This window comes from Haemorhous mexicanus, chromosome 1 (genome assembly GCF_027477595.1).
Source record: "Haemorhous mexicanus isolate bHaeMex1 chromosome 1, bHaeMex1.pri, whole genome shotgun sequence".
Lineage (NCBI taxonomy): Eukaryota > Metazoa > Chordata > Aves > Passeriformes > Fringillidae > Haemorhous > Haemorhous mexicanus.
In genome coordinates, this window is record NC_082341.1 from 80,141,715 (window position 1) to 80,157,760 (window position 16,046).

The 16,046-nt window shown below is 45.2% G+C and overlaps 1 protein-coding gene across 1 annotated transcript in view; it reads left to right on the top strand.

The window, feature by feature from the left end:
- Positions 1-3,130: 3,130 nt before the first annotated feature.
- Positions 3,131-16,046, top strand: part of MYO10 (myosin X) — a 162,113-nt gene continuing 149,197 nt past the window's right edge. The window contains exon 1 of the mRNA XM_059854426.1: positions 3,131-3,462. Within this exon, the coding sequence (XP_059710409.1) occupies positions 3,442-3,462 (21 nt within the window). The 5' untranslated portion in view covers positions 3,131-3,441. The remainder of the gene's footprint in view (positions 3,463-16,046) is intronic.

Sequence of the window (16,046 nt, forward strand, 5' to 3'; positions counted from 1 at the left end):
AAATTCCCTGTGAAGAAACACAGCTCAGGTGAAACATATGATTTATAGATAACTGGGCTTTAGCCACTAAGTTGATTTTGCCTTTGGAGCAGAAATGGAAACCTGCATGCAATGGGATAGCATTGTTGATAAGACAGGAGTAATTTAAATCTGTTTTAAAAGTCCAGGGTCTTACAAAAGCCCCAGCTGCTAATACTTTGGGATCTAAGGAAGGAAGAGATGTCTGTTTTTGTCTGACACTTTGGTCAGATGTGGACTATAGCAACTATTGGGGGAGGGGAAAAAAGATCAGAAAGACTGGGTGAAGATGAGTCCTGGCCCATGTAATGCAGCAAATTTAACTGAGGGATACTGAAATAGCCTAACAGACCAGCTGAGAGCAAAGCCAACCTAGCAAACGCCAAAGCTCTGCTGCATGGAGCAAGAGAGAGGCTGGAGCAAGGAAAGGGGCCCAGGGACCAGACACCTCACCACCAACCACCCACACAAGGGGGTAAGATCTTCACAGTCTGGGAGGTGTCTCATCAGGGAGGTGGAAGTGAGCTTTTGGTCCATTCCTGGTCCTCATCCGAGCTGAAAGCTGAGCCGGCATGCATGTGAGCAGCTTCAAAAGGAAGCAATTTACCTTAGGCACACAATCAGTGAAGGAATTTCTACCGATTAAAAGAAAATCGGAGCTGTGCAGAACTGGCCAAGTCTCCAGATGTTCATGGAGCTTTATACACTGTGTCTGTGGGGTTTTCCAAATTCCAGAACAATTGCATAAAATGAGTAAGAGACTAGTTTGGGGTCATTTTCAGAGTAGGAAAAGGAAACGCCATGTTTCAAACCCCCTTTCCTATGAAACACAGATGCCATGGCTTACAAACTGTGAGCAGAACTGACACAAAAAGACATAGAAGGAGAAAAGGAAGCAGCTTGTTGGAGTGACTCCTGCAATCCTGTTCTACCCCTGCAATCCTTCCTGCAACTTTTCAGTCATTCTAAACCTTAACAAAGTCTTAGGAGTTTAACAACTATTTTGCAATGCCTCCCCACCACAAGAGAATACTCATTCTTTCTGCAATGTATTTTCAGGTTGCATAAAACTATTCTATTGGTAATGCTTTCTTGTAATTTACTGAAATTTTCATTTAAAAAAACACAGGCCACTTTTATTAGATGACTAGTTCAAGGTTTTCATTAATTTCTATGCCAGTTGTGTTTCACAGACCTGAGTACAAGGCAGTAGCCAGGCATGCACACTACATTCCGATAACATGGTGTCAAACAAAGTATTCAATCAGAAGTCAAAATAATTTAACAAATGCCTCCAATCTGACTCAGCCCTTGCCAAACTAGGGCTTGTATGAGAGGGGAAGCTTTCTGGCACAGTGATTGTGGAAAAAAACCCTGTTTCCCTGGAATAACTTTAGAAGTGCAGTAGTTTGGAATAGAGTTACAGAGCTCCCACACTGGAGTTTATACTTTAGAATCTACAGCAAAATAATGATTTAGGCAAACTTCTGTGTGAGCTGATACTGTGTAGACAGGTGAATTCAGGTTAAATCCCTTGCAAGTCTTGAGTTTCAGAGCAACTCTAGGAAGGTACAACCTGCTCACCTAGGAGTAGATGTTGGGGGGTGACAAGAGGACTGATCCCCCAGCAGCCCTCAGGGTGCTGCAGGGTGTCCAGCAGGATATCTCCCAGCTGGGCTTGGCAAGCTGCAACAGGGATGCTGCCCAAGGGTCTCTGTGCTGTGCTACAAGCAAGCTGGGAAGTGTTTCAGTTTTTTCTGCCACAAGCCACTGTCACTGGCCATGGGAAGGGTGAGTTGGGGAGAGCTGCTGGTCTCTAGGAGCTGGCCATGTCCAAGGCAGTTGCTCTCTGTCTGAAAACTTCTCCCCACCTTGTTTCTGTGTGATAGGACAGGCAGCCACAGCCCCCATGTAGGCTCCAACAGGTACTTGTTTGTTATAAAGTCCCTCTTCTGTTGGTTTGTCCCAGTGCTAACCTTGACGGCACTTCAGTTTTCATGGATGTCACTGTGTGAATCTCCAAGACCAGCACAACCCCATTTTGGACATGATCTATCTCAAGGCCAAACATCTTTTACCTGCTCTCCTTCTTATTCAGATAAAAGTGGTTTTTTGACACAAAGGTGAAACTAGAAAGTTTTTCCTTGTGTTGTGTATCTAATCTTAAACTTGTTTTTTTTTCATGGTGCTTGTGCTCTATGTGTTGGCCATGACATCTTAAAAAATGAGAGTTGCAGACTGATGATTATTTCTGCTATCAAGATCTGGTCTCCCATATCTCTGCTCACATGTTTAAGCTCTCAAACCATTATTAGCGTTCTGCCTGTGAAATAAAAGCAGAATACTGTATCTGCTTTTTTCTTTATAGCTGTGACTTATTTTTTGGTACATTTCTTTCTGCAGTGTGAAAGAAATAGGTCAGTATTCACAAGATTTGATTCTCCTTTGCTGTGTTTTTTGGGCTTTTAGCTACTACAGGGTCAGCACAAAATTATTAACAAGATATGTCTCCAAAACCTGAGCATTTTAAATGTGCTTTGCGGAAATGTAAAGGACTAGAAAACTATATAAAGGAGGACTATTTTCATTTGCAGCGATGTCTCAGTGAGTGGCTGCAAGATGTGTTTAGCAAAGGAACACGGATAAGGCTGAGGATACCTCCTACATAAGTTTACTGCACATTTACCTAAGGGCTGCCTGTCCGCAGCAGAACCCTGCAGGTACGTATTCTTTAACTACCTCCGGCAGCACCACTCTCCGGATGGCGGAGCTTTGCACTGCTCTGCGCTGCCGGGCATGGGAGCGGAGCCGCCCCCAGACCGGGGCGAGCCTCCGCTCCCCTTCCAGCCCCCGCTCTCCTTTCACTCCGCATTCCAACGCGGGTTTCCGCGCCCCGAACAGCCGGGCACGAGTCCCCAGGAGCCCGGGCCGACGGACCGGGGGCAGCAGCCACCTAGGACGGGCCGGGCCAGGCCGAGCGCGGAGCCCCGGCAGCGCTGCCCGCACTCCGGCCGGGCCGGGCCGGGGCGGGGCGGGGGCGCGGCTGAGCGCGGCGCAGGGAGCGGCGCGGCCCCGGCTCCGCCTCTGCTCCGCCTGGACGGGACGGGGGCGGCCCCGGGCAGGAGCGTGCGGCGGCGGGAGCTTTCCTTGTCCTTCTCCTCCGAGTCACCCCCGCTGCCGGCTCCCCGCGGCGGCTATGCGCTGCCGGGACCGCCCGGCCGAGCGGCGCTGAGGGGGCGGGCGGACAAAGGCTGCGGGCTGGTGCCGGCGCTGGGGCGCGATGGAGCGGCGCGGCGGCTGAGGCGGCTCGGTGGGGAGAGCTGAGCCGAGCCGAGCCGGGCCGGGCCGGGCAGGACGAGAGCGGCACATGGTGCGCGGCTGGTGCCCGGCGCTGCGCACCCGCCGGCGGGCCGAGGGGCCACCATGGACAACTTCTTGGCGGAGGTGAGTGCGGGCCGGTGGGATCCTCCTTCTACTCCTTCTGCAGCGTGGGGTCGCTTTTGTCGGGCAGGATACCGGCAGCAGAGCGGCGGGAGTCTCTCGGAAAGTGTTCGTTCCCTCGAGTAGTTGGGTTTGCAGGGGGCTCACAGGAGCAGCGCCCGGAGAGCGGGAGGCTGGCGGAGAGGGAGGGCGGGAGGGAGCTGCGCCCCACAAATTCCCGGCCTCTGTGGCTGCGGCCGGCGCGGAACTCGGAGCCGCCGAGCTGCAGCGGTGCTGCTCGGGCTGTCCGCAGCCGGGCGGGCTCTCGGCGATGACTGGGACTCATTAGAGCAGCGGGGGATGGAGGGAGGCTCCGGTGCCGCCGCGCTGCCCCCCAGCCCCGCGCCCACCGGCGGCACCTCCCCCGTGGCGGGCACCCCGCGGGACTCGGGCAGCGGGGTCGGCGGTGCGGACCCTGCCCCGCTGCCTGCGGCGGGGCAGCCTCTGAAGCCGTGCCTAGGTGGGAGTGGGGAGTCCCTCCTCGGGGGTTCCCTGTGTGAAAGCCGGGGAGCGCGCTTTGTCCGCCTTGCCGGGGCACCAGAGGCTGCAAACGATGAAGGTTTCAGAGGCAGGGCTGCCGTTGGGCACCCTTCTTTAAAGGTTTGTTCATTGAGTGTTTGTTATTAAGTAGAGACGAAATCTTTTATACAAAATGCAAAGGAGGGAGGCTGCATTCCTGAAAGTCGTTTGAGCTTTACCGTGGTCTTGTGGACCTTGACAACTTCAGTATGTCGGGTGAGGAAACCAAATCAAAGGTGCTTTGCTGCTGACTTAGGAAATTTGATAAAACTCAGAACCTGGGTCCTCTTCTGGTCCAAGCCAGCTGAATTTTGTACAGCAGTGTTCTACTGGATCAGTTTATCCCGCCTGGTGTAGACGCAGCCCTGTGAACGTAAAGTGTGCAGGATCAATGTCTTCTCTGTTGTGCCTGTAGTTTGCTGGCAAAGCCCGTGACTGGGTTGTGACTTCTGGTGACTGCCTGCACACTTGCTTTAATTGCACCTCTTGCCAAAGCAGTTGCACTGTCGGGGTTGTAAATACAGGCCAGGCATCTGTTTTACAGGGTTGTGATTAATCTGCAAAACTGTCCTTTGCCCTCATGAAACAACATCTCTCGTGTTCTTGGTGCTGCCGTTGATGCTTCCACAAGAAAAATAGGTGATCTGTTTACCGAAATAGTAATTAGTCAAATAAAAGAAGGTCATACACTTTATTGCTTGTTGGCTTTTCATTTGTCAGACAACAAAAGTTCTGTCAACTGCAATAAGAAGGAAGAAATGCAGGATTAGCTTTGATGAAGTCTGAGTTAAGTAGTAATACTGCCTTTTTTTTTTCTTTAGAGGATGTAGCTCTCACCTTTCAAAAGCTTGTAAGCCATGAGCAATACAGTAGTATTAATCTAGCCTTGCAAAATTAGTCTGAAGAGTCATTCACCCCAACACAAAGTACTGCAGTGTGCCCTACATAAAGGTGAAGAAGAGTTTTCATGGTTTTGACTCCCCTATTAGGCAAAATTACTTGCTTCAGGGAAAATGCAAGTAAATTTTGCCAGTCTGTGTTAGCATTTCAGCATATATTTATGTTAATCTGTGGTTGCTTCATGTGGACTTTGATCTTTCTTAAGAACTTTGACTCCCTTTCAACATGCAGATATTACTTTAAAAGATCAGTAAATATAGCACCTTGACTTTAATCTGCATCCAAAGTCCCACCCACAAGTATAAACATTTTCCTTCCCTCGCTCTGGAGTGGAGCATATGTAAATGGAAAATAGAGAGCATGAGGCACAATAGCAGAAATGCACTGAGTCTGACCCAGCTACCACAGAAGAATGTCTGTTGAAGGCACTGGATTGAGCCACTAGGTAATTTAATTTGTGCAAGGCAGACATCCTGCAGCTGCTCTTTACAAAAATATTTGCTGACTTATCTTAGGGAATTACTGTTCTTGTTAAAATAAGTTATAGTGTGAGGAAGAAGGAGGAAGCTGGATGAAAGGCACAGGTGAAAAGCCCAACGTGCTCTACTCTTCTTTGTCAGTGATATAAGCCTGCTGATATGATTGTATTTTGGGAGAAAAGCTGATAGTGGGAAGGGTAAATACTGGCACTTCAGAGGGGTCGTTCCTCAGCATTACCAAGAAGCTCCTGTTCACTACACTGGAGGCAGAAGTGTCTTCAATCTGGGTGTTGCAGAAAATACTGTACAACTTAAAAGTGTTAATAGGAAAAAACCAAAACCCCTGCATTATTATTTCTCCCATATTTTTCCACAGCTAGATGGTAAATATAACATGCCTCAGTATAGGGTGATGCTTACTGGAACAAAATGAGGCAACTGAGTGAGACACCTGTGGAGAGCAGGAGGTGTATCACAAGGGATGTAGTCCTGTTGGGACTTGCTGCCTTAAGTGAGGTGTGGGATAATGCCAGGCTCGTGCCAATCATCTGACACTGCCATCATTTGTGATTGAGCAGCTCTTTGACTTCTCCCTCTTGCTGCCCAGTTTCCTTTCTTTACTCTTTCTTAGTATTCTTAGCTTTTATTGTTAAAGGACAGTAAGTGGTTGCACTTGTCTCCTGGGAAGCCTTGACTTCCATCCCTGTCCCAATTTTCTAGCTCAACCAATTTAAAAACAACCCATGGCCCTAAGTAAAGAATTAGGCCAGAAAAGTTTGTCCTGTAACTTACTCCCCAACATGCTCTAATTGCTGCAAGGTATTAACATAATAAAAAATTTGCATTCTAAGTACAGAGGAAAAGTGTTTTCTGATGCTTTTTTAAAGGCTGTTGATTGGTCTGTGCTACCTTACAGTCTTTGAAAGATGGTTGGAGGTAGAATTTTAATTTTTTTTGTTTGTTTTTGTAGTCATATTTTCTTATCTAAAGTATTAAAACCTGTAGAAATCCTGTATGGGTATGTGCAATAGAGCCATTTGGCTGCGTTGCCTAAAACAGCCTGAAAAAATTGTTCCCATATGTTTTACCAACAGCCAGAGTGCTCTCAAGGGAACAGGCTCCTGTGGTAGCTGAGGTCAGACTTTCTTCCAGTGAGAATGCATCCCTGCTAAGAGGGGATGTATGCCATGAGGGAAGGAAGAAAGTAATTTCCAGATGAGGCAGAAGACAAGGAGAGGCAAGCTCAAACTGCCCCTTCAGCATCTCAAGTTCCCAAGCAGGGCTTATCAGGGCAGCAGGGGAAGAGGATGCAGAAGTCAGGTTTATCTTCTTCCTCTTACATGGTAGTCACTTTGACCAGTACGTACAGGATGTTGCTCTGAACCACACTGCTGTCCTTGTCACAGAATTGTGGCATTTGCTGACCCAGTGGAGGTCAGAAAGGGCTTGAGGTTGGGAGAAACTTCTGTAGGTCATCTTGTCCAAACTTGTCCTTCAAGCTGATGCTCAGCTTCTGGGGAGCTAACTTGCAGCACATGGTGGCTGCAGGGATTGTTTGGATTTAGCTGTTGTCAGCCTTAAAGGAATTCCCCCCAACCTTGCAACTGTGGAAATTGAGGAGAAAGGTGGAGAACAACTGTGTGTCCTGCCTTCTGTGTAGCATGTCTGGGTAGATGATGTTGAAGGAGATCACTATAAAGGCATTACCATCATAGAGGTCCTGCTGATGTTTATCCAACACTGCACAGTTTATTTGTTTATTTGGAACTGTGGGGTATCCCCCCAGTGTCCTTTGAGGCACAGCAGATACTCTGTGCCTACCATGCTCTTATTTTTAGTATTACCACTGGTACCCGGAGTTCAGAATGGTTTCCTTAATTTCTGCTCTCCACAGTTGCACATACTTGCCTGTGTACCCTGTTTTAAGAAGAGGGTTCCCAGTGTGTATTCTGTGGGAGCAAGTGTTGAGCCGCCCTCTGAAGGAAGGATATGGGACAAAAATTTAGCTTCAGGAAACTGTCAGAGGAGGAATCTGCTTGAACCTGGAAGCTCTTAATTTAGCGGCTTGCAGCAAGCTTTGTCTTGATGCTCTTTTGTTGCAACATTTGGCAGATCACAGCTTCACAGCACTGAGTCCTTTGAGGGGTTCATCATCTCCTGCAGACAGGTGGCCTTGGCACCACCAAGGTTATTCATCTCAGGTGATACAAATAAATCCCTGCATTGATACACATAGATTCTGGCTGTGCTGTGCAGCACAGTGTATACGTTTGGGATGACCTTTGAAGTCTCCCCAGTTTTCATTTACAAGTGTTTTGATAGTAACACAAGCCTGGGTCTGATGTTCCAGCTTTTGGTATTGGTGGAAGCTGTGTAGCTTACACCAGCAAAGTTGTCCTTTAGTTGGGGCAAAACCTGTGAGTGATGGCATAAAGGTGTTTCTGGAGACCTTCTGAGCGCCAAAGCCATGCCAGGCAGAAACAGTGTCTCTTTTGGCTGTTGATGTCGGCTGTGTTCTCTGAATTTTCTGAGCTCTGACTTCTCATATATAGGTTTTCTTGAAAGCTGATGGTTGTTTTGTCTACAGTTATTTTTAGGTTAATTAGAGAGCACTGTGCTTTGAATAGAAGATGTTTCAAGGGGGCTTAGCTCTACCTTATCAGGTCAGAAAGATGAAGTTTTTTTCAGGTTTATTTCTCCAAGTTGGAAATCACATTCAGCTCATCAGTATCATTTAATGGTTACTGCCCACCACTGATATTCACATGTGCCTTTCATAAGAAAAATTTGTGCAACTGAAACATTGTCGTGGCTGGGCTGGAGCCTAGCAACCCTGTTGGCACTGCACATAATGTAAAATGACACAAGAATTCTCTTAAAGCTGCAAAATACGTAAGTTTTGAAGTTGGCAATGGAGGCTGTACATTCTGCAGGGTCTGCTTGTGGTTTATTTGGTATGTTCAGTTAGTCTCCAACCAAAGAAAAGCTGTGAAGCCCACTATTACAGAAGATTTGGCTGCTTCTGAGTCTGGGTTTTTTCTTTTTACGTTCTGGTGACACCTCACTGAAATTTTTTTTTTTTTTTTTTTGGTCTTTTCCCTAATTGTATGCTTGTGTTAGCACCTAGTAGTCTTAAGCTATTTTGCTCTAAGAAGATGTTCTTTATACATATTTTCATTTGGTGAGTACTGTGTATGGGTGATACTGACCATTGTGAACCTCTTCAGTGTTTGTTGGGGTTTTTTGTTTGTTTGTTTGTTTGGGGTTTTTTTGGTTTTGTTTTTGTTTTTGTTTCAGAGCTGTCACACAGTTTGCTGCTAGTCCCAACTTATTTTTGAGGCCAAGTGGCACGGACTTTTATCAGAAATGTTCCTTTTTTTTCCCCATGATTCTGTGATGGCAGGAGAGGACCACTTTGGGGGAGAGAGGGAAGCAAAAAGGAAGGGTAGTTTGAGCTTTCAGTGTCATGTGGGGAGTTTAGTGCACTGTCCAATGAGTAACCTGAGATACCTTGCAACTTTACAATGCTCTGGTTGCCCAGTGTGCCTCAAAAGATGGAAGGAAAAGTTTGGGGCCCCTTATCAATAATTATGCATGGTTGTACCACAATAGGCTTCTGTTCGGGTGAGTTCAGCAGGATCTTAGTTTTCAGTGTGGTAAGACCATTATAGTCTCATGAATCTGTTTTTTGACTTTAGAAAATAGCTGAAGAAAAACTGGTAGGTCCCTGGCTCTGTGTGCTGGAGCATATGTGTGAATATCTATATACAGTGTCACTGTGCTAATCAACCCCTAGTGAGTGAATAATGTGCCTACTTCTGTTTTTTTCCTTTCAGTATGGATTGTTAATATCAGTGGTACTTCCAAAAAAAATCTCTAGCAAGACAAATGCCTTTTTGTGTCTCTTGGATGGGTGCTGACCCAGTGGAAGGTGCAGCAGCTTCCAGCCAAGAGCAGGAGCAGCAGCTCCACCCCTGGAGCGTCCCGCGGGTTGACTGCAGTGCAGTGGCAGCTCTGAAGGGAAGTGTGTCCTCTGGGCAGTTTGATCTCACCAACCTTTTTGGCTGCAGGGCCAGTATTTTTCCTTAGTGAATCACTGTCTCCAGATGTGGTCAGAGCCAGGAACATAGTTTTGGGTGGAGTACGGGTAGAAGGGCAGGAGGTACAAGTCACTCTGAATTAAGACTTCTGCTGAGGGGGCAAAAAAAAGAATTATCAGCCTTAAGTCACTAATTGTGACAACTTTACAGGTTTTGGGATGTGACATCAAAACTTGTTTGATTAATTATGACTTCAGGCTTGTATCAGAGGGTCATGGCTTAGGCGTTCTTGTTTCTCTTGCTTTTTCCTGATATTTATCATTATGTGACATTTTAAACCATTAGTGAGACATAAATGAGGATGATTTGGTGTTGGGACCATAGCTAATGGTAAATTATTGGGTTTAGGTATTTTTGATTCAAATTTTGCATAGTGGCTTTTTTTTGTTTTTGTCCTCCAATTATTTAGGATTTTCTAAGACATCCTGTGTCTGAAATATGAGCATTATCCACAGGCCATATTTACTGTAATGCAACTTTGTTCTGGACAGCCCCCTGATTAAGAAAGACTAAGTGGATTATCCTTTCCTTAAGAAGTCTCTTAAGTAGCTCAAACACCCCATTCTTATAATGGCAGAATTTTTCAAGTTTGGATTCAGAATGGGAATTGATATTGACTCTGCTCCAGATCTGCCTTGTCAAATAAACTGTATCTATGCTGAAGAAGAAACTATACCTTTACTATGTGGAAAATATGAGCATTATATTAGGAAAATATACCGGGAAAGATTCATTAGGAGAGAAGGAATGAGTAAAGATTGCTTGTATTTTTAAGTGTTCCTGTAAGAAGAAGGGGGATGTTGGGGGAGAATATACTGTCCACTTCTAGACTCATTTTCTGCAAAGCCGGTGATTAATACTGTAATCTCAGGCAGGTTCAAATATCATTTATGCTTGTTCCTGATATCCTGAGCCAGGAAACCCAATGTAGGGATGTCTGGCAGCTTTTCTGCAAGGTCTTGTTCTGTAGGCATTGTGACTGGACGGACACTTTCCCATTGCAGACCAGTGACTGACTGGGGAAGGCTGCTGAGTTGATTCAGCTGTAAATGCGTCATACCTGTGCTTGTTTTACTCATTAATGTAAATACTTGCTCTCTATTTAGCTGCTGTTTTCCTTTGGGCTAAGTGACCTTTTTTCAGTCCAGCCTGTGAAAGCCTTCTTATTTGGTATAAAGTTTAGGGAGTTGTTTTGTTTTTTTTTTTTTTTTTTTCTTTTTCACTAAATCGCAAGCATGAGTGATGCTGGAGTAACTTAAAAATATACAGGGTTTTCTGTTGAATAGGTTACTAGGAACAGACACAATTTTGGTTCACACTGAAAGCATGGCAGAAATTGGGGTGTGTTCGGTTTTGCTGGCCAAAGTTAACATTTCTGTTTTCTCTAGGCTCTTCTGTAGAGGGGTTTAACATAAAATTTCTATATGAGACCTTGTAGTTTTTCCTAGTGTGCAGTTGTGCTTAGGTACTTTTTCCCCAAGGGGCAGCCACAAACAGTTACTGGAAAAAGAAACCAAGGCACACTTCAGCCCTTTTATGGCTTTGGGGAAAACTGCAGTTTACCCTGGTATATGGAAGGAAGTCTTCAAAAGTGAAAGGTACTGGTAACTTGTATGGTTTGCTAAACGTGCATTGAAAATTCAGATGAAATAAACCTTAAGCAGGATTTCTTGTGTGTTTCAATGACCCCGTCCCCAGTAGGTAAATGTAAACATATTGGAGCCTGAATATGGGAGTCAGTGTAATACCTTTTACTCCTTCCAGGATTAATGGCATACTGCAGGAAAACTTTCTAGAGGATAGACTTTACTCATCTACAATCCAGTGTCTTGCCAGACTTTAGAGTTGAGTAGGCTTCCTGTATTTGTATGCTAATACGTTGTAGCAGATACATACAATGTTTCAGTGGGCCATCTTGCCTGCTTTATGGTGTCAGACTTTGTTTTCTTTGAGAGTATTCTGTTTTCATCAGCAACCCTTGCTAGGCTTTTGACTTAATGTTAAGCTAAGGTGAATGTTCAAGAAATGAATGTTCTTTTTAATCCATCCCTTAGATGGATTAAATGTTTCTATGACATTTTTGGTGGCTTTGGTTCTGGTTTGTTCCAAATGAGGCAAGAAGGAAGAAAGAGAGGGTAGCTCAGCAGAAGATTTCAGGGACCAAGTTGTGCCTTTGCACAGGATCCTGACTGGTGGCATGCACAGGGTGAAGGGCTGTGTTGGAGGACTGAGGAAGTAAAAGATTAACTGCCCTTTGATGTATTAGTATTGTCTTTTCCTATATATTCTTGGGAAACTATTCAAAATCCTTATTAAAGGTCAGTGATACAAGAGTGTGTTAATACAAGTCTCTTTTGTTTTGGAGGATGCCCTTAAGGGCATTGCTGTGAGGACACCTTAGCAGAGGAAAATGTTTGGTTGTTGCTTTTTCCCCTGGGGGGCAAAACTGTGTTCCCACTCTGAGCAGGTTTACCTGAGGGCATTTTATCATGGCACATCTGCCTCTGTACTGGGGTTGTCATTATAAGTATGGTGGGTCTTCTGGGTTGTGTCCTCTGTTCTTAACTTCTTGGCATGGTAATGCTGGCAGAGTGGCACCCTGCTGCCCAAGTCTGCTATCATGGTTTCAAAGTCAGGATTGATTGTGGTGCCTGTAGCACAACCTCAGGTAGAGACCTGAGGCTCAAGGGTTGCTGAGTACCAGCTGTCAGCTGGATTTACAAAGCAGAGTATTACTGAAGGTTGTCATCAGAGTTAACACCCCAAATCCCTTGGCCCTCTTTCTCTTACAGACTTTCAGAAGACTTTAGAAAACTACTTTTGATGAACTACCCAGCATCTGGAGAAAACATTTCTGTAGTTCTTGAAATGATTGTGAACTGTGAAAGTCGTGCTACTGGCAAAGCCTTGTGTGGTTTTGGTGTTGTGCATTGCATGTGCCTGTTGATCTCTCTGAGGGCAGTGCTGGATTTCTCTGAAAGGTTCTCACGCCTTCTCTTTTGCGTTCAGCCAAAGTGGCCCTGGGTTTGGGGACAGCAGATAAGAGAAGTTTATTCGTTGTTTTAAAAAAGTATTGATGTTTATAGCATTATCGGAAATGGATTATTTGTTCTTTTTTTAGTTGCTGTTGTTTAGAGTGACACTGAAATGTTTTCTCCGATTAAGTTAAATATATTTGCTAAGAGAATGGGATTGTTTTTCTTATGAAGTTGTTTATCTTGAGGAGAAGTCAAATCCTTTTGTTTAATGTACGCATCTGATCACAGAGCCAGTGGACATCATTTCTGTTTGACCATTTTAGTGGATCAAACCCAGCTTTGTGTCTTGGTTAGGTTATATTTTTATTTGCTTCAGAAAGGAGCCAAGTTGGCGGGACACGAGTCACATCAGGAGTCACACTGGAGTTCACGTCAGGACAAGGAGTAGATGCTCATTCTGTAGGTCAGACTTCTTGCTTTGCTGGTCGTCTTCTTGGATCTCTTCCCCTTATTAAATATAGACTGGGTTTGTGATTAGGGCTTATCCCCTCATTACAGCTTTCTGGTGATGGGTATGATGAATAGGTTTGTTTGGTGTGTCCAATCAATTAGTCTATTCCCCACTAGAGAATAAGAGCAGCGTTTACAGCAGGGCTTTGAAGGGTGGCATTTCCTGCTGCCTTTCAGACCGTGTACAGGAGGAGTGTCCCATGAAGTGAGCTCTTTGTTCTTGAAACTCCAGTCGGATTCTGCCGTGTGATACTTGATAAGCTATTTCAAGGAATAAACATACTCAGCAAATCTATGCTAGAAAATGTAATTTGTGCAGCAGACCCCTTTTTTCCCTCCTTGCAATAACATTTCTAATAATTGCACACCAAATTTGAGAACTTTTAACAGACAATAAATGGGATTTTGGTGTTTTCACAGCACTTAAGGCAAAAGGCTGATTCTCTGTTTTGTGTTAATTTTAAGAGTCTGTACTCCCAATTTTTGTTCCTATCACACCATTTCTGCCATCATTTTGCCTTGGTGATCCAGTACCTTAAATGACTAGGCCTCTGGTGCAGTAGTTAATACCCCAGATTTCTTTTGTACAGAAGCCCATGAATAAAGTGAATTGCAATGTGATGAAATAGTTGTATTAAACTTTTACTGTGTAGTTACACCTTTGTCAGTAGCATGCCTTTGTACCATGCAGTTAAGGTGGAGATGCCATCAGTAGCTGGTGGAGGACAGAGAGTGGTACGGAAATCTGTGCATTTTCTTATGAGCATCCAGTGATCCTTTGCTGGTGGCTTGTTCTCAGCAGTTCTGACTGAGTGAAAAAGGAAAACACCGAGTCATGGAATCCTTTTCCTTCAGACAGGGAATCAGCAGTTACTGTGTTCCAGGTGCTTCTGGACTCAGGCAAATAAAGGCTGTAATTCTGTATTTGATTTCTTGAAATTGTGTGCCACTTACAGAAACACTTCTTTATATTGCTTGGAAACATTTGATTTCAAAAGTGCACAGTCGCTTTATGCAGTCAGAGAGGCCACAAAAGCTTTGCTGTTTTCCTGGGATTTTTTTTTTTTTTTTCTTTTCCTGCTGGAAGGCATCAGAGGTTTTGGTAGGCAGTATGAGCTGTGACTGTCCAAGAGCACAGGGATGTGCCTCCCACTCTGCATGTAGATGTTAGGCAAGAAGAGTGGCTGCACATAAATCAGTGGCTAAATTGAAGGGACAGGAAAGGCTTAAGGCAGCAAAGGCCCAGACACCTGCAGCAACAGATCATGGGTCACACTGCTGCTGGGATGGCCCCAGGCACTCCTGGGGAGGTGAAGGAGAGGAGCTAGCATCAGGCTCTGAGCAGAAGCAGATGGTTTAGAAGGATGGCTCCTCAAAGGGGGCTCCTCGTTGGATACAGTGTCTGATAGCTCCTGCTTTAAAATGTATGAATTAAGATTTTCTTTTGCTTTGTAGTTCCTTTAAAATTTGTAGAATAATTTTCTGTTGCTGTCCTCTAACAAGCTGGAGTTTTCCTAGCTGTAGGTTTTGAGTGTGTACTTGCTGGTCAGGTCTTTAGTATTATAGAATATCCTGAGTTGGAAGAGATCCAACAAGAATCACTGAAGTCCAACTCCTATCCCTACAAAAGACAGCCCAGGAATCCCACCATGTGCCTGAAAGCATTGTCCAATGCTTCTTGGTGCTGTGACCACTTCCCTGGGGAGCTATTCCAGTGCCCAACAACCCTTTGGGTGAAGAACCTCTTCTGGATACTCAGCCTAGACTCCCCTGACACATCATTCCACATCATTCCCTTGGGTCCTGTCACCGGACACCAGAGAGAAGTGTCTGCCCCTCTGTTTTCCCTCAGAAGGAAGTTGTAGACAGTGATGAGGTCTCCCCTTACTCTTCTCTTCTCCAGGCTGAACAGACCAAGTTACTTCAGCTGCTTCTCGTACAGCTTCCCCTCCAGATTCTTCACCATCTTTGTGGCCCTCCTTTGGGTGCTCCTTAATGGCTTTATACTTTTCTTACAGCGTGGTACCCAAAACTGCACACAGGGCTCAAGACTGAGGCTGCCCCAGCTCAGAGCAGAGCAGGACAATCCCCTCCCTTGCCTGGCTGGTGATGCTGTGCCTGATCCCTCCCAAGACAGGGTTGGCCTTACTGGCTGCCAGGGCACTGCAGACTCATATCCAACTTTCCATCAACCAGGGCACCCAGCCCATCTCTCCATCCCCAGCCAGCACATACATTCAGGGCTGCCCCATCCCAGGTGCAGAATCCAGCACTTTTCCCTTTTTGAACTTCATGTGGTTGGTGATTGCCCATCTCTCTGATTTGTCCAGGTCTCTCTGCAGGGCCTCTCTTCCTGTGAGGGAGTCAACAGCTCCTTCCATTATAAATGCCAGTATTTTGGAAATTCTTGCGTTTTATAGTAGTCTTTTTAATCTCTTTTTTTTTAGTGGTATTGAGCAATGATGTGCTTCTAGATAGTTTGGTATAGGCATATTGGAGAAATCTGTGGTTTTTCTCAAGAAAGCTGCTGTAATATATATTGCAAAAAATGGGACTTTGGCATTTGTTAGTAGTGATTCATGGGTGGCAAAAATTATTGTAATAAAATCTTCCCTCTTTTGCGGTTTCCCTACTTTTTGTTGCTGTGTGATCATCTTTTCCACTCATTTTGTTCCAGACACTCTACCAGAGGAGCAAATAGTCAGCAAGTGTCTCTTTCTCTCCAGAAGTCCAGTGGTGGTATTAGCACTTGTTTTTCAGGAAAGAGCTGGATTTTTATCAGATCTTTGTAACTGTTAGAAAAGGGAGAAATTTTAAGAGTTCTATCACTTGGCAAATGTTTTGCTGCTGAGGCTGCTGGAGGTGGTCTGTACCTGTGACCAGTGGGATGTCTGCTCTTTACATCTTCACTTGTGGGAGGGTCTGAGACCACCAGGAAGTAAGGATGCTTCCTTGTGCTTTGCAAAAAATATGTTGTGTCAGTAAGCTCAGAGGTACGACTCTGTAAGGTGCTGGTTCCTTTGTGGGTGTGTATATTTATTTAGCTTGCTGATATTTTATTG